The sequence below is a fragment of the Sinocyclocheilus rhinocerous genome, unplaced genomic scaffold (assembly GCF_001515625.1).
Source record: "Sinocyclocheilus rhinocerous isolate Xijiao unplaced genomic scaffold, SAMN03320098_v1.1 scaffold140, whole genome shotgun sequence".
In the NCBI taxonomy this organism is placed as follows: domain Eukaryota; kingdom Metazoa; phylum Chordata; class Actinopteri; order Cypriniformes; family Cyprinidae; genus Sinocyclocheilus; species Sinocyclocheilus rhinocerous.
Window position 1 is genome coordinate 1,706,791 of NW_015642053.1, and position 22,558 is coordinate 1,729,348.

The 22,558-nt window shown below is 36.4% G+C and overlaps 1 protein-coding gene across 1 annotated transcript; it reads left to right on the plus strand.

Moving 5' to 3' along the window:
* pgs1 (phosphatidylglycerophosphate synthase 1) lies at positions 1–22,433 on the plus strand. Its single transcript, XM_016572283.1, has 11 exons — positions 1–141; positions 2,520–2,721; positions 3,617–3,694; positions 4,202–4,298; positions 6,281–6,470; positions 6,733–6,911; positions 11,373–11,788; positions 13,495–13,570; positions 15,903–16,051; positions 16,823–16,987; positions 21,255–22,433. Exons 1-10 carry the CDS (start codon positions 26–28, stop codon positions 16,940–16,942), a joined length of 1,623 nt encoding a protein of 540 aa, XP_016427769.1. The 5' UTR covers positions 1–25; the 3' UTR covers positions 16,943–16,987; positions 21,255–22,433.
* The last annotated feature ends 125 nt before the right edge of the window (positions 22,434–22,558 follow it).

Below are 22,558 nucleotides of genomic sequence, written 5' to 3' on the forward strand. Positions count from 1 at the left end.
TTGACATTCAAAATGCAGTGAAAACATGGCGGCGCCCATGACATGGAAAAGACTTGTGTTCTCTGGGTATACTCCTGCTTTCTCCTGGGTTTTTACGAGGATAACAGATCGCTTTTTCAGGACACATGAGCGGAGGAGAGGGTAAATTACAGCGGTCGTCTGCATTACATAAAGACAGTCGATAGAAATCGCGTAATATTAAAGTCAAGCGTGTTTGGCTAATGTTAGCTTGTGGTTGTGTAAAGAGATCTTAAATTCATTTGTGGAGTTAGAATTGTTAAAGTGAGCTTGAGAATATGAGCCGTAAACATTAGACCAATAAAGATGGTTGCTGCTTTTGCTCTACTAATATCCATTAGCTTATTTCCAGTAAACACCATTATGTCTTCTTTCTTAAAGATATTGTTCACCCAAAAATGTTTTGAAAGTAAATGGTGACTTCTTAGCATATTCTTTTGTGTTCCCCAGGAAAATGTAAGTCCTGCTGTTTTGAACTGGATAAGGGTGATTAAATATAATATTGCTTTTGAAATAACCTTCGTTTTGGGGTTATCTAACCCATTAATGAGCTGATTAACTGCACACTGGTTATTTGGATAGTAAATCAACTAAATAAACCGAGACTGCAGGCAGATGATCAGATATGGTTTGTCAGCACCTCCTTTTATTAAAATAATGCTATCTGATTCAGGCATGTATGATCTGACAGATCAGCTGTACACCAAATTCTTGGACATTTGTTCATGTTAACCACCAGATAACCACCATTAAATTTTTTCTTACGGAAAAATGTGGCCCAAGTTGGCCTTTAGATGATCAGATGTTCTTTTTAAACTGCTGTTATCAGAGGTGCTTTGCAATGAAAGAGGTTCATTCAAGAAGACTTTAAAGCACTGGTTTTACAAAGCAGCCATTCACTGCTTGCATTCTTCTTAAAAGGTGGCTTTAATCAAATCAATTTTCAGTCTAATATAAGTGGAGGCCTTTTCCTGAATTTTCTTAACTTGTTTGGGCAGATGTGACATCTATAAAGGGCTTTGAAACATGGGTCTTGTTTTGATACATCTGAGAGACGCAGATAGATAACTTGTATAGATTCGTAAACTCACCCACGACTGACCTTCGCATTGTTTTACACTCAATCTCCACAGGGTCATGGCACTCTCAGTCACCTCTTTTCATTTTGTTTTCTCGGGAGTTATGTGAGATCTACTGTAGTGTGCGGTGAGACTGGGTTCTGTGAAGAAAAGCACCAACCCAGAGGTTGTAGAGAACTCGACGTGACCTTGGTGTTTGGCAGTAGATCTGAGTGAAGGGTTGCAGTTTGAGACTTCATGCTGTGTCATACAGACCATATTACTGCCTTTGTCTTCTGAACACTGTTGCATTTGGAGCTGGACTTAGGGCCCTGTTCTGAGTAGTTGGAAATCAAGTTTTGAGAAAAAGAGAGTTGTTAAATCTTTTTTTTTTTTTCAGAATGTCATCAAATGTACTGGTTTATAATATTGCACAGTCAAATCAACTCTCTAACATTAGTTTTTGGTGTAATTGCATCTGCTAATGAAATGCAGAAAAGTATTAATTTGTTAGTTATTATTACCGTTTCATTAACTGTTCTGAAATCCAGGAAGCAACAATAAAGATTTTGTTCTCAGATTTCAGATCAGATTTTCACAAAAACGATTACCATTATAAAATGTGTTAAAAAAATGTAAGTGTTATAAGTGTTTTTCCCATTTTGTCCAAAAAACAAAGCAAAAAAGCACTAAGATAAAGTATCAGGTTTTTAATTAGCAAAAATAGCTGAAAATGCTCCGCTGTTCAGCCATTTGGGGTCAGTAAATTTTTTTTTAAAGAAAGTTATACTTGCAAAGTGGCAAAGTTATAATGTTACAAAAAAACTGTCAATTTCAAATCAAATGCGGTTCTTCTGATCGATGTACTTATCAAAAAATATCGTAAGATTCTTAAATCTTACATTACTTAAATCTTACAAAATCTTACATTTTTAATAGTAAGAAAGATTTCTTGAATGCCAAATCAGCATACTGGAATGATTTCTGAAGGATCATGTGACACTGAAGACTGGAATAATGGCTGCTGAAAATTCAGCTTTGTCATCGCTGGAATAAATTGCTTTTTAAAAATAGATTTAAATAGAAAACAGTAAGTTTTATTTGTAATAATATTTCACAATATTACTGCTTTTACGGTATTTTTTATTAAATAAATGCAGCCTTGTACAAAAAAGACATTAAAAAATCTAACCGACCCTAAACCTTTTGACAATAGTGTATATTATGTTTATTATGTTATGTTGTTTGAGAGCCAACAGGAAACAAATACCAAGCATAAGTTCAGTATTACTCTACAGCCACCAGATTTTACAATATTTACTAATACCGTAAACGGAAACACTACAGTGCATTGTGTACAGTGGAAGAGGATTACCAGTCTTGGATTCTGATTAAAGGTTTTCTCCGCCCATTAATTCTCTTTTACTTTCTGTCATCCTGTAGGTCCGCTGTGCTGCTCTTGGCCCCTCTCCTGGCAGAGGCAGACTCAGCCCCCCTGGCCTCCTCCAGACCTCCAGGCTTCACTGGTGTTGAGGACTTCCACTCTCGGTTCCACTGGATGGCTGATCATGTACCTGCTTTCAGGGTCCCTGGGGGCCGCGTACGCATCCTTCACTCACCTGATGAGTTTTATCAGGCTATGAAGGTATGCGAGTGTGTGTGTGTGTGTGTGTGTGTGTGTGCATTTACTGGGTGAAAGCCAAGTAATTGCACCTTCAGATAACTGAATTGCCAGTAAATATGACTATAAGGTTGTAAAAAAGAAATCTCTGATATCTTATTACTAACAGATATTATTCAATTCAAGTTTTCAAGTTTATTTGTATAGCGCTTTTCACGATACAAATCGTTGCAAAGCAGCTTTACAGCAAATTAAGTTTCTACAATATTTAGTGGTAGCTCATTAGTGGTGACTGTCAGTTAATGTACATATGGCAGAAATGTACGGAAAAATCAATTAAAGATGTAATCAATTATCTCACTCCAATTAGTGCCTTTCTATTTATAGTCATGTTTATATTGTGTCATTATAAAAATATATTACGTTGGTTGATACTTACGAGAAGATGATGTTTTGTTTAATAAAACAGGTGGATCTGTGCCAAATGTCCATTCTAAACATCATAATTTATCTATTGGTATTAGTTTTATGATTTTTAACATTAAAAGTAAAATTCTAGATTTTTTTTCTGTAGTTAGATATTTAATAAGTTTATTGTAACATTGTAAACAATTATAGGCCTATTTGCGAAATATTTGTCTCTTCTTTTTATTTAAAGTAGTTTAATCTTGCCATGAAAACAGCTTTAAATTTTCATATGGCTCTAAAAAAAAAAATAATATAAGATTAAAAATGGAATTTTGGTCAAATCCTTTTTTTTTTCCATTTTGGAAGATTGTCTAGCTGTGTTTATGTAAAGAATAGTTTTATTGTCTTGAATCACTTTTTTATCAGTTTGTTTTGTCATAATATAGCTTGTAAAAAATAAAGCTTTACTCAGTGTTGCTCATTCAGTTTGCTGTTCTTTCTGTTTGCCAAGGCTCGTATCAAGACAGCCAAGAGTCGTGTGGTGATGGCATCACTGTATCTGGGCACAGGACCACTAGAGCAAGACCTCGTATGTAACCTGTCTGCACACGTTTACTGTCACTGACCAGTAAATAAAACATAGCCCATGAAGGAAAAGGCTGTTTTTGTGCAGTTGACTGTGGCCTGATTAAGATTTTTACATAAGAGGAAGCTGCTCAGGGAAGTTTAACATAACTCATCTTCTATTTTTTTCCAATGTAAGATTAAGTCGATCAGGTACTGTATAAACAGTAGCTCATGTCACAACCAAAGTCAGATCTGCAAGTATATTCTGAAAAATGACCTCAGCAGAATTTAATTTTATCAACAGAATTTGATCTGGTGGTGTTGCTAAATCTCAATCTAAAAGCTGAATTTAATCACCATCTCCGTGTACACTAAAGTGCATTTCCTTGTTCAAATCAACATGCAAAACCAGCTTGACAAGCCATAAGGTTCCTGCAGCAGAAATAGAATAAAAATTTTGTAAAAATGGTGCAGAAACTTAGTTAACCCTAGTATAGGGTATTCAGTGACTTTCTAATTTCTTTTGAAGGTGGATTGCATGGAAGAGGCATTAGAGCGCTCACAGGAAGATCATGCACCTGATCTCAAAGTGTCTTTTCTGCTGGATTATACCAGAGGCTCAAGAGGTCTGTTTTAGTCTTTTTTTTTTACTCATTTCAAACACACATGCTCAGGCTTTGTTTGGACAGCCAGCAGTTGGCATGTCCAACCCAAATCCTTGGAGTTGTTGTAGTCTGAACTGCGAAAACGTAAGATTGTGATCTAATACAATCTTAATCACAATGATAAGTGGTTTTCACTAATTAATTCATTTATGGTCACATTGAAAAGGATGACATAAAAGTGATTTGTATAAAATACAGTGATGCATCTCATGAATTATGAAGTCATTACTACATGTATCAGATATTGACTACACTGAACATGTGGATCTGATTTCAGTAATTAAATGACAGTATCGACAATCAGTCCCAAAAATCAGATTTCAAAACCAGATTAGATTGTGTGCTGTGTGAACAAGGCCTCGCATTATCACTTATTCTTAAACCTCCCTCTGTATTATTCTTTTACTTCCTTTTGAACTGCATTTTGCACATTCTGAACAGTCATAGCTTGATCTTTTCGATCACTTTCCTGTGAAACCATCAGAAGGAAATAATGCCTGCAGGAAATCCCCTGCCAATGTTCGTTTCCCTTTGCGAACACTGACTAACATATGTACGCCATGTCTATTGATATAACTGCATGGGTGTAATTTTGGAGGATTTCCAGTTTTAGTAATTGTAGGTTGGAGTTCAAACCTCCTCCCTGTTTTTTTTTCCCCTTTTCTTTTTCTTTGCAAACTACTTGACAGGAACTGTTAGTCATTCCATTGACTGCTTTCAATGTGCTGTACAACTCACCCAATGATGTTGTAAGAATTCATAATCTAATATTTCATGGTAACTGAAGCATCATGTTGCAGCATAGAGCTTCATTTTAGTGGTTCAGGTTCTGGTTGATCTCCTGAAAACGACTCTCATTATGAGAAGATTATGAGAAGGCGTTCACAAAGAGAGAGATGGTTTTTTTTAATGTGTTGGCGACTTCTAGCGTGAACAACTGTAACTGTTGGCAATGCGCACAATATCATCATCTATGCAAATGAGCAGTGACGTGACGTAACACCTACCAATATGAGTGCACCAAGGGGTCAAGGTTTGGTTAGCTAGCAGTGTCCCATTCCCAAAGCATCTTTCTCCTTTGACAGCCATTAAAATAGCTGTGTAGCTGTGTACGATTTTTAAATGTTTTTAAAAGAAGTCTTTTATGCTTACCAAGGCTGCAGTAAAATACAATAAAACAGTAAAATATTACAATAAAAAATTTTTTTTTCATTGTAATATATTTTAAAATGTAATTTATTCCTTTGACGGCAAAGCTAAATGTTCATCAGCCATTACTCCAGTCTTCAGTCATCCTTCAAAAATCATTCTAATATGCTGATTTGCTGCTCAGTGAACATTTCTTATTATTGTCAGTGTTGAAAACAGTTGTGCTGCTTAATATTTTTGATGAGTCCATTATGTTTTTGTAGGATTCTTTGATTAATAGAAAGTTAAAAATAATTTATCATTATCATTTGTAATATTTTAAATGCCTTTCCGTCACTTTTCATCATTTTAATGCATCCTTACTGATTAATAGTATTAATTTCTTTCCAAAATAAATAAATAAATAAATAAAAATAATGACTCCAAATGGCTTGAACAAGTTTTGAGTGTCAAAATAGTAAAAAAGTGAAAAGGACTTTTTTTAAAAATTGTATTTTATTTTTTTAAACCATCTGCTGTCCTTGGTATCAAAGCTATATAGCTTGCTCTAGTTGCTAGTGAAGGAATTGGAACGGATGTTTAACTTTTATTTGTTCCTAAAGAGCTATTTGTTTTACAGCTTTACTTCAATAAAGAAAATACAAAACTAAACCTTGCTATAATATAATATAATACAGCATTGTCATGACAGCAACCTCCATCAATTTTGTGTGAATTCCCCTTTAACGCTTAATTAAGGGTATGCACTGATTCATTGCTTCTAATTTCCCCCTTTGTTGTTTTTGAATCTAAAGGCAAGCACAATTCCCGCACAATGTTACTGCCACTGCTCCAGCGTTTTCCTGAGCAGATGAGAGTGTCCCTGTACCACACACCTGACCTGCGTGGGCTGCTGCGTCTTCTGGTTCCCGAACGCTTCAATGAAACCATCGGGGTGCAGCACATCAAGGCATACCTTTTTGACAACAGTCTCATCATTAGTGGGTGTGTACGCATGCATATGTCACACCAAAAGCAGATACGACACATGTTCGCAAACATATGTTATGGCTGTGTAGTGTAACTAAAATATGCTTGCAATGTGAATGCCATCAATTCTCTCAAAATATTCCCATAGCTATTGCTCTTCATGGTTCTAGGTTTGTTTTTAGACCATATGGAGCTCATGCAAACAGCCTCTGCTCAGTGGAGGAGGTGAATATTTGTTGGCCCACTCTTGAGTGTGATATGATGATATCTCATACAGGGCCAATCTGAGCGACTCCTACTTCACCAATCGTCAGGATCGCTATGTACTTCTGGAAGACTGCGGGGAGGTGGCTGATTTCTTTGCTGAACTCGTGGGAGCCGTGGGCGACGTGTCACTGCAGCTGCAGCCTGACAACAGTGTGCACATGATGGAGGGAATGGTGCATCCCTACAAAGGTAAGTGGTTTTTAAAGGTCCCCTGAAATGCTTAGAAACACGCAGCGTTACTCTATGTGTTGACGTCGTTTTAACTGAAACAGGAAGACAGTGCGGGACATATCAAGCAGCCCCGTCCCTTTTTAAAATAGCCAATAGCGTTCGTTTATATCACAGCTTGGGCTAGAGCCGTTCAGAGCCGTTGAGCTCCGTAAAGCCGCATTTGACAGGGTATGCCAGCCACAATCTCATCCATATTGCTATAAAATATAGTATTCTGTGTAGAATTCAAATAGCTCCTATACATTTTGTGGTCTGCGCCGACTCGCGCATGTGATCCGCTCCGTGCTATTGTGTCTCTGGACCGGACCGGAGCAGAGTGTGTGTGCGGTGGTTAGCGTGACACAGCGCGAAACCAGACTTCTTTTTTTCCTCAATGGAAAGCATATTTACACCGTTTGAATCGTTCCCTGTCCCCTATATAGTGCACTATGTGCCATTCACTATACAGAAAATACTAATTCTGTGGACAAGTGTCCGATTTCAGCCACGGCTTCAGCGTCTATTTTATAGTGTAGGGAGCGGGCGCTTCGGATTCTAGAGCGCATTTGATTGGACAGAAAGTTTGATGAGAAGCTGAAGTACGATATGTGATGTCAAAAAATCGTTGAACCGTTTTGGCCAGTGTTGCCAGATAGGAAATGTCCAAGTATTGTTCCAGAAGCTCAAAATTATCGTATTTGGAAGAAAATTATCGTACACGAGTCAAACTTACAGAATACAGCTATTTATCTAAACCAACAACTTTTTGACACGACCTGCAAATTACCACAATAGTTAAATAGGCGTACCGTGTTTACATTGGACGCGAGCAGTGCCACAAAATACTATAGAAACCATTATAATCAGTGACTGTTTGCACTGAATGCGACACAACACTGTTTTTACCCGACAGTAAACTGATGCCTCGTTCTATTTATGACGTATTAAGGGATCTGTTTAAACAGATGCCACTTCCTTAAATGTAAAATGTCATATAAGACAATGAGAGGGGATTTTAATAAGAATTCCTTATACCGTTCATTTGCATATGCTTTCCAAAGCTTCTGAAATAAGGAATTGCGTAAGTTAGAAACCACATTATGTGAGGTAAAAGCCCAAACACATTCACAAAATGCTAAACGCAACTTCCCTAGCTTGGAGGCTGATTGTGAGTTATAGATTGTGGAGGATGCAGCTAACTGCCATAATCTGGCCTACTTTAGTGAAACTTTATTGCATTGTTGCACCACTACAATCCAAGAACCTGATTTGGCTTTAAAATCCTAAAAGGGGACTCGAATACAATATACAAAAATATATCTCTTAAAATAATAAATATATATATATATAATTTTAAGACAGACATTTTTTAGCAAATCTTTACTCATCTTGTCACTATGAATATTCTATATTTATTACAAAAAAAAAAGGTAAATGCAAGAATGTCCCTGACCCTGTTAACCGAAGATATGCAAAAAAAAAAAAAAAAAAGCTAATAATAATAATAAATCAATCAATTTTAAAAAAGTTTTCAAATTGAATGCCATGGCCATGCTAACTGAAGATATAACAGTTTTTGTAATTAATGAAGGAATATTCATAGTATAACATTCTGTTTCCTGTCGATCTAATTTTCTTAAGAATGCTGCTTGTTTGCATATGCATGTGCTGAAAATAAAGTCAGCTTAATTTAATCATGCAAGGCAGCTCAGTGCTGCACTGTCACGTGTATCAGTTGGTTAAAATGGACTGTGTGGAATGAATATTTATTATTTATTCAGAGCATCCTTGTTTAGGTGCAGCTAGACTGTCTAAGTGCAAGTGATCAAACAACTTCATCAGCATTTTTTTGGCAATGAAAGTATTCCTGATAAGAGAAATGAGTGACACTTGTGGTTTCCACCCAATCTGACATACATGCATCAGAGGTAATGATGGTAAGTCACTCATTTCCTCGTAACACCAGCATTGTGGTAACATTGAGTAACAGGAAGCTCGGAGCCTGCTTACTAGCCTCAGGTCTCTGTGATGCTGAGCTTCAGCCATGACTCGGTGTGTCTTACGGTCCCCAGGCTCAGCGAGGAGCGCGAAACGAGTGAATGAGTGATTATGCTCATTCAGCTTGGCTTCATATCCATAACCCAGCACCATTCGATGACATAATCGTGGTGGAGCGGGGCCACAGTTTTCACAGATCCCAGAAATAGTGCAATGATGTCACCTTGCTGGTGGTAAGTGATCTGTGCTGGGAGGGTAGGAAAGGAGAGATGCAGGAGGATGATAGGTTCGGGAAGGAGCTATTTGGACCTCGATACAGTCTGTCAAGACAATGAGGTCAACGGGAAATGATGGACTGATAGCCAACAGCGAGAATAGTGATGTATGACGGTAAAAGGAGGACAATATCAGACTAAAAAGCACATGCACTCGAGTCAGGGTGACATTTCTTTATGCAGCTCGTCTGCGAATGTATATGTTCGAAGAAAAAGCCTCATCTTCCAGTAAGAGTTACTAGAGCGCTGGTCCATTGAGAAGCTTATGCGCTGAGTCGGCAGTTCGGTCCTGCCCCTGTATCTCCAGTAATTGGATCCCACAGTCTGTCGGTAAGAGCCGCTGAACTTTGTGGCCCTGTTAACTGGATGTGTTTGGACCTCTGAGGCCTGGAGGCTTGGGGTGGCTGGCTTTGCGTCTGTGGGGAAAGCCCCTGTATCCTGCTTCAAAGGGCCGTTTATTTGTTCTCCGCCGTCCACACATATTTGCGGAGGCTTTCGCTTTTTCTTGTTCTCTGCATTTAACAAACAGAATATTCCGAGCGGCCCTTGCTGCACATTTTCCGTGTTAACCAAATAAGCTCAGACACCATGGAGCAGCAGGCTTCTGCCATACATTACCAACATGCAGCGTTCTGCCCTGAAGCTAATTCATTATTTACAGATTATCTCTCTTTCTATGACTCACTGTGGCACATTATGTCTAGCAGAGGCGCCAGGGTTTGACAGAGCACTTTTCCAGACGGTCAGCAGTTATTGACCCGTGCCTCTGAGGTTTTGATCATGCATTTGCAGGATCTCGCATGAGCAAATACCTGATAGAATGGATTGGATTGGAGGGGAATGGATTGCGTGTTGTTTCGCTTGCATACCTGTTCAAATAAGTGTAAACAACCTGTTAAGATCAGTTTCTTAGAATCGTTCTGTTTATCATTACTATCAGGTATTTTAACTTGATTGACACAAAGCACCTTTTCAAAACCTAATGAGTTATGTTGCTATGCTAACTGAAATAGAACCTCTTAAAGGAATAGTTCACCCAAAAATGAAAATTGTCATCATTTACTCACCCTCATGTCGATGCATAAAAGCAGAAGTGACAGTAAAGACATTTGTGACCCTTGACCACAAAACCAGTCATTAGGGTTGACCTTTTCTTTGAAATTGCGAAAATGTTAGGATATGACAATATTTGGCCGAGATGCAACTATTTGAAAATCTGGAATCTGAGGGTGCAAAAAAAAATCTAAATATTGAGAAAAGCACCTTTTAAAGTAGTCCAAATGAAGATCTTAGCAATGCATATTAATAATCAAAAATTAAGTTTTGATATATTTACGGTAGGAAATTTACAAAATATCTTCATCAAACATCATCTTTACTTAATATCCTAATGATTTTTGGCATAAAAAATCGATAATTTTGACCCATGGCATGTATTGTTGGCTATTGCTACAAATAGACCTGTTCTACTTATATGACTGGTTTTGTGGTCCATGGTCACATTTATAATGTCACAAAAATGTACATTTTAAATAATGTTTTGAATGTTCTGGTCATCAAACAAAAAATCCTGAAAAAATGTATCACAGTTTCCACAGAAATATTAAACATATTAAAATAATTTCTGAAGGATCATATGACAATAAGGTCTGGAGTAATTACTGTTGATAATTCAGCATTGCCATCATTGATATAAATTACATCCTAACATATATTGTAATAGAAATTTTTATTTTAACTTGTACTAATGTTTCACAATATTACTGTTTTTACTGTATTTTTGATCAAATAAATGCAGCCTTGGTGAGCATAAAAAACATTAAAAACGTACCTACCCCAAACTACGATAAGCTAAAATATGTACTGTAGTACACAGAAATGTCAGATAAAATAGTCAAATGTAACTTTATCAATCTATTTGTATCTGTATTTGTTATTAGTGAAGGAAATATAGTTATAATCATCATTTAGCTTTTAATGCTTTTTTTGTATGCTTTTTGTCACTGATCTCATTATAGGATCATTATAGTGCATTATAGGATCATCTTCTCTATAAAAGACATGAGTGATTGCCCAAAACCTAGTTTTTGGAACAGCTGTGCTTGAAATGCTGCCTATGTTTCAAGTGTTGAGTGTTCTCAGATGTGGTCTGTCTGTGGTCTAACAGGTAACAGAGCAGACTTTACTGCATTGGCACAGAGACGGATCATGGAGGTGGTGAACACGGCCCGTGTCCGGCAGAGCATGCTGGAAGCAGAATGCTTGGAGGTCCCAGACTCGGACGGAACGGTGCCAAATGACACCTGGATCTTTCCACTTGTGCAAATGAAGCCTCTTGGCATTCATCTGGATGAACAAGTAACCAAACGACTGCTCACAGAGGCAGGTGGAGACTCAGTCGTCTATCTGACATCGGGTTACTTCAACCTGACGCGCACCTACATGCAGCTGGTGCTGGGTGCAGCAGCAGACTACCGTATCCTCATGGCCTCCCCAGCGGTTAATGGTTTTTTTGGAGCCAAAGGAGTAGCAGGAGCAATTCCTGAGGCCTACGTTCACCTCGCCCGACAGTTCTACAATAAGGTGTGCATTTTTTCTACTGTTTAGCACAGGGCTGGGCAGTATGATGTGTATATACCTGTGTTGACCGAGATGAACACTTAAGTGTAGACAACTCTGTTATTTATAAAAGGAGCGATTTAGTTTTGTCAAGTCATGCCACCCACCTCTAGTATAGATATTATGCAACTATAGGTTTTTTTTACGGTTGTCAGGCACCATTACAAATTGCCACGTAAACATATAATTCAACTGATTTGTGAACTTAATGTTGCATATGGGCTATTTTATAACCACCAAAAATTACAATTTTACATCTTTTGTTTTTATTGTTTTTGTACTCATGCCAAACTTCTCATTCATTTAAAAAAAAAAATATTAATAATCTTTTGATTTGTGTCCAAAAAGTATTTAATTCTAGATTATCAATTTAAGAATATTGCAGTAAATTGTGATATACAGTAGAGTTCAAAAGTTTACAATTTGGGTTTATAATGTTTTTGAAAGCTGCCTTCATTTGGTCAAAAATACAGTAAAAACAATAATATAATGAAATATTGCCATTTTAAAAACAGTTTTTTTTTTGTTAACTATCATTTAAAATGTAATTTATTCCTGTAATGGCAAATCAGAATTTTCAGCTGCCATTACTCAAGTCTTCAGTGTCACTTTCACCTTTCAACATACACATGGTTTATTTTACCTCATCTAGTTTCCGGATTTATTATCACAAACACACTCTCTGCATTATGAAAACTGGTAAAACTCAAAAGCTAAAACAGTGGCAACAGAGGCAATGTCGTTCTATTAAAACAACAACGATAAAAATACTTTTTATTGTGGCACAGAGGTTGCGTTAAGTGCATTTATTCAGAAATCTCAATCACAAATAGTATACTTGAGATCCATGTTTGGATTTATTACAGTTAGTCACTGTGAGGGTTTGATGGCAGATTTAGTTGCAGCAAACGACCATTTTGAAGGAACACAGACGATGTTTTACACTTTCATTTGAGAAGAATGTCTCGGTAGAGACCAGGGGTGTCCAAACTCAATCCTGGAGGGCCGGTGTCCTGCAGAGTTTAGCTCCAACCCTAATTAAACACAGTTGAACCAGCTAATCAAGGTCTTACTAGGCATACTAGAAACTTCCAGGCAGGTTTGTTGAGGCAAGTCGGGGCTCAATTCTGCAGGACACCGGCCCTCCAAGACCGAAACTCCAACGTACATGTTTGTTGCTACATGTTTGATGTTTTAGCTCTTTCAGCACTTTTTCCATAGTGTAAGAAAGGGTGCATGTGAATAGTTGCCAGGTTGGTAAAAAAAAAAAAAAAAAACCCGGTAAAAAAAATGTCCTTTTAAGAGAAGTGTTTATAGAGGGATATTAACTCTTGACATCTGGCAACCCCAAGTATGAAAACTTTTTTTATTTGTTTGAAGAAAATATAGAGAAATTGTGGCTAAAGAGTTTTATTAGCGTTTTAGTTCGTGATTAATGTCAATGTTGTCTCTGCTTGGAAAAAAAAAGTTGTCAACGAATATTTTCCGTCATAGTTTTCTTTAACGAAATTAACACTATTTTGTAGTTTATAATTGTTGCTTGTTCTATGGATGGTGCTGCAGCTACAAATGCACTCAATTAGCAGAATATCAGAATTTTTTTTTTTTTTAATGTTTGTTCTTGTATTGTTTTTTTTGTTTTTTTACTGAAACACTCGTGTTCGTTTCAGGTGTGTCAGCTGGGTCAGCAGAGTCGTGTCCTCTTGCATGAATACCATCGCCCAGATTGGACATTTCATGCTAAAGGTACGTGTTTATCTTCTGCACTGTTTTTTTTAAGCACTAAAGTGGATCAGCCCAGTTCCCAAAAATTGGGTGTAACAGGAAAGCTCATAATTTAATGCGCAGAGCAGGTTTCCCAGCACCTCTGATTGAATAGCCTCAGAGCTCTTCCTGGACAGCTTCAGGACACAGAGGCTGCCAGACACATGTGATATTTTCTCTGTAAACCAGAGGTATGCTTTGGCCACGTTTTCTGGCTGTTGCTGAATGTTAAGATATTTCAGCTTTACTGTTTCAGTATGTTATTTAAGACAAATCAAATGCAGCACCGAGCCAAAAGCTCGATCGCCACTGTGTTATTTCTCAACCTGCTGTCTGTGTTTGTAACTGTGAGTGATTTTTAGTTTGCTTTAAAAATGCATGAATTCATAATAAATTTGATTTGGTTGTTCATATGGCTTTAACTGAGTATCCTCATACACTTTAAAGGGGTCATATGATGCTGATAAAAAAAGAACATTATTTTGTGTATTTGGTGTAATTAAATGTGTTAGCCCCTGACCTGAAGGGACAGAATAAAATAGTGACGTCTGGAGAAAACTAGAGGCTTGACAAACCTGAGCAGCGTCAGTGGAATTCAATTTCAGGCTCCTGTTGAGAAGTCTGGCTTATTAGATAAAGCCTTGTCATGCCGTCATTTCTTGTAAACAGTGGAGCTGAAGTGGGAACAGACAGAGGTCCCCGCAGCTGAGCTACAGAGAGAGAATCAATGAACATTAGCTGCCGTTCTGACGCTGGCCTTCAACCTACACGAGGCCCATGTGGCACCTCAGGAAAGAGACAGTGAGGTGGACTCAATTTACGACTTTTGCTCTACGTGTCATGCCGTAACTATACCTTTCTGTCACCAAAAAGCGTGTTTTTCCATTGGCAGCTGTTCAAATTTGGCAGCAAGTAGGTTTTTTACTTCAAGTGGAGTCACATGCCAAAACCGTTGAGATAAATGTTCAAGTTCACAGCTCAAAGAACTTTATTATTTTGTTGATTATTTATTATTTTGTTAGGAACTTCATGTGTAAAAAAAAAAAAGGTTATCAGTGTATAATACACAATCATATATATCAACACATATATAACACATTTATCAAGTAAATTAAGTAAAAAAATCCAATTTAGTGTTCTTAAAGTGCTTGTGCAAAGGAAATGCTAATGAACAATATTGGGGGAAAAAAGTGGTTCCACAAAATGTCTAATGCCAGTAGGCAGAAGAACATCCATTCCAAGTCCGTTTTTGCAAAACTAGTTTGGACTAATTGCACTTCCTTTTAAAAGAATGCTTTTGAAAAAGTATCTTATGCTCAAGCATTATGCATTTTATTTGATTGAATTAAAAACAGAAATTTTACGAAAAATTATTACAATTTAAAAAGAACTATTTTGTACTTTTAATGTTTTAAAATATACTTTTTTAAATATTCATTTTTCCAGTCTTCAGTGTCACATGATCCTTCAGAAATCATTCTACAATAATGATTCATATCACTGTTGAAAGCAGTTGTTCTGCTTAATATTTTTTGGAAACCATGATAAATTAATTCTTTTCAGTATTTTTTTGATGAATTGAAAGTTGAAAAGAATACCTTTTTTATATATATATAATTTTTTTGGTAAGAAGTATTGATTTAATGCATCCTTTTCTAAATAAAAGTATACATTTATTGAAGTAACAAATTCACCCTAAATTTTGAACGCTAGTTTATGATCAACAAAGTGGTCAATGAAAAAACATTGCTTATTGGTTTGGAGTTGAATTTAATCTAATTAAGCATAAAGGCATATATAATCGTGTATAAAGGCTAATTGCTGGATTTGTGTGCATAAGGAAGTTCTCAGGAATTAATTTTAGAGTATTCCCGTCAGTTGTTACCTGATATTCAGCTTTCATCAAGAACACTTCCTCAGGCCAGGGTGGTTATGTTTGTGTTTCAAGTGTTTGAAGTGGCAAGTAATTCCTGCTGCCTATGATTAGAACATATGTTTGGTTTGTGTACATAATTTGACTGACACTTTTTGATTTTTTTTCCTCTAGTGTGTAGCCATGCATTGTTGACTGTGAAAAGGAAATATGTTTTCTGTTGTATAGACACCAGAACTCATGTGACCAGGAAACATAGATACTGACACTGTCAGCTGCTTTGAAGCATCTGCCACATCTGCATATTTGTCAATGTGAAGGCACCAAGATTATTTTTAGAGTGGTTTGAGTCATAATAAACAATTGTCCAGTAATGAAGCACTTATCATCATTACTGGTCTGAAAAGTTACATTTCAGGGTATTTTTTCCACTCTTCACAGGTCTGTGGTACTATGTGGGAGGAAGAGAGCGCCCCTGCCTCACTCTCATTGGCTCCCCAAATTTCGGCTATCGCTCTGTGCACAGGGATCTGGAGGCTCAGATTGCCATAGTAACAGAGAATGAGGAACTCCAGATGCAACTGCAACAGGTTGGACGTCCTCTGCATGACTGTTTCCTACAGTACCCCATAAATCATGGGTTGCGATGTGTTTTAATAGTTTTTAGTACTAACTATGAAATTAATGGCTGGTCATTTGTAAGGGCTTACAGGAAACACAGCTGTGCTCAACACGTTGCATCAAGTGATTTGTTTTATTGTATTTTAAATGAATGTAGACCAATTTATGTTATCACCCTGCTCTATAAATCTTTAAAGGGATGGTTCACCCAAAAATTCACCCTCATAATATCTTAATTTGTGTTCCGAAGATGAATGAAGGTCTTACGGGTTTGGAACGACATGAGGGTGAGTAATTAATGACAGAATTTTCATTTTTGGGTGAACTATCACTTTAATGGGCACTATGTTATGATAATGGAATAATTCAGTATTTAAATAAAACCGATTTAAATCCTGTGATTGTCCTTAACGTTACAGCTTTTCTTATACTAGAAAGCAATGGGGGTCCGTTTATCTTTCTTATCTCAAACAGCATTACATATAAAGGATATGCCCTAAACATTAATCTGTACTGGTTGTTCTGGGAACAGAGGCTACAATAAAGTCTAACTGTCATCAGTTTTTATAGTTTGTGAAATGTAAGGTTCCTTTAATCTTCACTTAACAGGTGATAAAAGATCAATTTAAATCCGTTCTGTAGTAATCTTTACGAGAAACGCACTGAGATGACACAAGACTTGAGATAGCGAGGTTTAAAAAAGATAGTTTAAATGAAATCTTGTTTTCTGTCTTGTCCAGGAGCAGGAGGTGTTGTACCAGAGTTCAACGCAAGTGTCAAACTCCACGTTTAATCAGCCAGACCGCCATGTAAAGCTGTGGGTGAAACTGGTTACTCCACTCATCAAGAACTTCTTCTAAAGTTCAACAGGCCTGAGGTGATGGATATCTCACTGTCTGTGACAGGTTGGTTGCTGACGTACCTTTGAAGCATGTTTTAAACCTATCAGACGTATTAGTGTTAGTGGTAGTTTCAGACATGAGCAATTCCTCCTGGAAAATACATTGGAATATAGAAGCCGGTTATTAGCCAGGCCAAACTGGTTATTATTGTGTCCAAGCTGGTAATTAGCTGAACCAGGCTGGTTATTAGCTGGTTGACCTTGTTCCAAAAACCATCTTGACCACCTTAAAGTCAACATGAACCTTATTTACCATCTTAATACTTGTTCTTGGTCTTACTGTTATTGATTCACCGATGGCTGTTATTCCAAAGAAAACATTTTCATCCTAATCTTTCATCAAATGTAATAACTTGCACTTCCTATGCCTTTTCCAGTGACGTCACTTAAGCTGAGAGGGACAATGTTGGACAATGTTAACCAACAGCCCAACAAGCTATTTAGGTTCTGTTTTGGTGGTAACACTATAATAAGGTTGCATTTGTCGACAGGAAATGAAATTTGAACTTATTTATCTCCTAAATTCATGTTATAGATCTTATTGTGAACAATTCATCTGTGCATGTTTTTTACAAAAAAAAGAAGACCCTGTAATGTTTCTTTAAAATAACAACTGGACCTATGGGTGAAAATGACAGACTTCTATATCTTGTCGTATGATAATTAACACTAAGTAGTGTTCATTGTTAGCTCATGTTAACTAATGACTGATATCAATGTTAATGTAGTTAACTTGGGTTAACAAATAAAACTTTTTTTTGTAAAAGTTTAGTTTTAGCAAACAGTCAATTTTTCACAATCCAATCAATTCCCAGTGGATAAAATCATGTCTCACCTATTTCTTTTTAGTTGATTGTCCTGTTTCATGCTAATGTCACATTACTGAAATGAAATGGCTTACAAATGGCAATTCATGCTACTGTGACTAGCGGCTAGTAACCCGCTTCCATCTTAAGCCGGATTTTCCAGCAGGGATGGTTCGGTGGTATCAGGTATTATGTGCGTTTCATTATGTTGAAGCATAAATATGGAAGAAAAATAATGCCATATGTCTTTGAAAGAAAAAGCACGCTGAATAGCACTAACTGAAAAAATAATGCATTGCATTAACAGTGCTTGCATTTTAATGCCTTGTATTTCCAGGGCTTGCATTTTTAGGTCCTGAAATTTAACATAGTTGTCTATTTAAGCTGTGAATATTTCAATTCAAAATATTTCACACACATTTTCATAATTAAAAATTCAATAATTCATATTCACCTTCCAGAATTCACTTCCAAAATATTCAATCTGTTTAAAAATACGATGTATAATATTCGACAGGCAAATTTCGGTCCATTTTATTTCACTTTCCAAATTCGCTTCCACAAATTCAGTGGTTAAAATTCGACAGAAAATTCGGCATTGCACATCCGGGAGCTGCAGGAATAGCAGTAGAGCACCGATGCACGATCTCCAGCTGCTGTCAGTGCTATTCAACGTGCTTTTTTGTTTTAAAGACATATGGCATTATTTTTCTTCCATACATAAACGAGGCATTCACATGAAATGCTCAGAAGGTACTAGCCTAAAGCAAACAAAAACAGCATTCAGCATTTTATTCCGCTTCCACACGAATGACTTGGCTCTCTTGCGCTCCGTATAGTCAGACTTTCCCCGAAGATGGATATACAAAACCCCAGCTTGCCAGACAGCGGGTTCTGAAGAATTTACATTGTCACTCCAGTGGTTCCTTCAACCCAAATCCCCGTCACACAGCCCAGCGTAGAGCTAGCATGGTCAGACCACAGCATGAATCTAGCCATTCCAGTGCTGTCAGGCCCAGACTTCAGCTGCACTGCCAGTGACCTCCGTGAGCCCACCGTCGCTCACATCTGGAGTCTGTTACAGCTGCTCTTTCTGCGTGCTGCACGATTCCTTCCCTCGCCTCCATTTGATTACTAACATTCTCTGTCTCACTTGCTAAATGTTAGGATTTAAGATTGTTTAACTTTGAGCCAAAGCCATTGGTATTAACAAAATGAGGCGCTTTGTACGTTAAAGGGGTCATATGATGCTGCTAAAAAGAACATTATTTTGTGTATTTGGTGTAATGAAATGTGTTTAAATCGAGCTAAGCTGAAAGGTCTCTGCCTCTTTTCCTAGCATTTAGCATGAGCAGTACACACACAAAATCAGCTGAAAGCATAGCGGAGGTGGAATAGCTGCCATCCACAAAGTTGAACCCATCTCCATTCCTTTGTATTTGTTAAATATTTTGATGTTTTCAGCTATTAATATGAGTGTACAGTGACCCAGAATGCTTAATTTTCCCAAAATGTCTAATGTTCAATTAGACAACAAAATACCAAGTGGCTTCTTTTAAAAAAATTTAAATAGTGTTAGAGTTTTCTCAGAACTAGCTTGCTTTTCCATTTTTTTGTAGCTGACTGGACTTACTAGACAGTAAGTGTAATGATAGCTATAATGTTTTAATAACCGTTTTATGGGAATAGGGAAGTCCACAGCTATAATGATAACAATAACAAACTAGTTGGTATTACTTTGAGGACGATTTTTTTGACAGCCAATCAGAATCCCCCCGATTTAAAGAGCTTGAGCATTTAAAGCGGCATATGACAAACATTATCATCCATTGGTGTAGACATATAAAAGTGACTTGAGTGTCCACTGTAGTATTGTAGTATTCCTGGCCATGTTGAAAACCATTCTACAGAATTTTAGGGATATTTTCCCAAAATCAGTGCAGAAGAGTGGAGGTGTCACTTACTGGGAAGAATTCCTCTACTATCTCTTTGTCAGTGAATCACATTTCTAAGGAAATGGCCTTTACAAAAATTCCAGTCACTGCTTGAAAGAGTGTATTGTATTTGGAAAGTTATCAAAATATAAAGGACGTTATGTAATAATGCTATAAAGTAACTCATTATGACTTGCAGCAGGGTTGTCTGTAGTCAAGAAAAGTTCTCCCTCTGCCCTCTAGTGATTATTCAAATGCATTACAGTAAAACCAGATTTTTTTTTAATAGTGCTGTTTTTCAAGGTAAGCATCAGTATAAGGAGTATTGAACTTGTGCTGTGCTGCTGACGCAAATGATACCTCGAATTGTGCAGCTTATTGGAATTATTCAGAAAATGTAGAAATCTAGGTTTTATTTGCTATGTCCTCCTTTGGATGTTTTCGTGCACACTATGGTTCAAATGTTTTGGGTCTGTACATTTGTCATTTTTAATCTGTATATATATATATATATATATATATATATATATATATATATGTGTGTGTGAAAAAATTCCAGTCACTGCTTGAAAGAGTGTATTGTATTTGGAAAGTTATCAAAATATAAAGGACGTTATGTAATAATGCTATAAAGTAACTCATTATGACTTGCAGCAGGGTTGTCTGTAGTCAAGAAAAGTTCTCCCTCTGCCCTCTAGTGATTATTCAAATGCATTACAGTAAAACCAGATTTTTTTTTAATAGTGCTGTTTTTCAAGGTAAGCATCAGTATAAGGAGTATTGAACTTGTGCTGTGCTGCTGACGCAAATGATACCTCGAATTGTGCAGCTTATTGGAATTATTCAGAAAATGTAGAAATCTAGGTTTTATTTGCTATGTCCTCCTTTGGATGTTTTCGTGCACACTATGGTTCAAATGTTTTGGGTCTGTACATTTGTCATTTTTAATCTGTATATATATATATATATATATATATATATATATATATGTATGTGTGTGTGAAAGAAATTACTTTTATTCAGCAAGGACACATTAATTTGATCAGAAGTGACAGTAAAGACATTTATAATGTAAAAAAATATTTTTATTTCAAATAATTATTTTTAATTTTCTATTCATCAAAACATGATTACAGTTTCCACAAATGTATTAAGCAGCACAACTGCTTTCAACACTGATAATAATACGAAATGTATAAATCAGCATATTAGAATGACTTCTGAAGGAAAACACTGAAGACTGGAGTAATGGCTTATTTGCTATCAGAGAAATAAATTACATTTTAAAATTAAATTTAGAAATATTTTAAGAAATTTTTAGAATATGTAGAAATATTTTTCACTGTATTTTTGATCAAATAAATGCAACCTTGAGGACCATAAGTGCCTTTCAAAAACTTGCCAACTCAAACGGATGAACTGTAGTGTATTTTGCAAAGTGTGTTCTGTGTTGATAATAATAAATAAGTAGTATTAGAGTATCACCTTTAAGATCACCTGTTTTTTCTTTAATTTTTTTTTTTTTTTTCAGATGAAAAGTGGGACTTCACGTGTGTGATTTGTAAAAGAGGCATTTGCAAATATCGATGGTTTGCTGGATGCAGATGGCTACGATAAAGATGAGTGAGCTCCAGTGCTGTTAGATTCAGTAACATTCATTCTGCTTCACACAAGCTCATTGTTAGGAGAGAATGCATGTAAATCCAGTATACAGTATTTACTGCCAGTGTGATAAGACATATATTTGTAAGCAGTATGGCAGATCTGAACATTTGGCCATCAGTTTGATGTGCAGTGCATCTAACGTGTACATATTTTAATTTAAGTTTTTCCGTAAACATTTCTGTTGTTTTGTCACTTTAATAAGATGCTGTTCAAAAATGACCCTTACCATTTCTACTTTATTTCCATTGTACTTTTTTACTGCATTATTTTTGGTTGAAAATGTCAGCAGCAGTTATAAGTCAGTATTAATGTTCACTTCATCAACAAAGTCAATGACATTACGCATTATGTGAGATTTCACATCCACTGCCTGAAACCTATGGAAGCTTGTTTCTGCCACAAGCTTGTTTTTTTTGTTTTTTTTAAAGGTAATTGCAACATCTCACAATTCAGACTTTTTTCTCACAATTTATCTCTCACAATTCATACAACTCACAACTTGAATTTCCTGAAACGTCTGCATTGTAAGAAATAAATGTAAGAACTAAAGTCAAAATTTTTACGCAACCTTTTTATTCCATGGCAGAAACAAAATGAGTACTGAAAATGAGCATATGACTTTCATCAGCGATTACAGAAGAGCTTTAAATCCTGACTCAAACCTTTACACAGTACGCCTGCGATGGATTTGTGCTTCATTGTGTTTGAGGGAGTTATCACTTCTTTATAGAGACTTCTGTAGTATTAGTTCAACATCAATTTAAGCGCTGCTTTGCAGAAGTTCAAAACGATGTTGGTTTTGTAATAAAAACTGCAGTACTACCCTTTTCCGCAGAATGTTTTAATTTTGGTGCCAATGTGCATGGAGCAAGAGCGTTTGCATATTTATAAGGTTTATTAACATATTGAGACCAGATTACTTTTTGTTGTTTTTCTTTTGTGACTTACATTTAATTGGATTTAAATGTCACGAATGACAGCGTTTGGAAGAGAAGAGACTTTTGAATGAAACTTAAAGCCACATCGTCTAACACACAAGAACTAAGAAAATCAGCCAAAAATGTACTATATAAAGACTTCCTTTTTTTTTTTTTGGTCAATGTTTAAGTGGTTTTTAAGAATAAAAAGGCTTAAACAGTCATGGTTGAGCGAGTTATTTGATGTGAAATA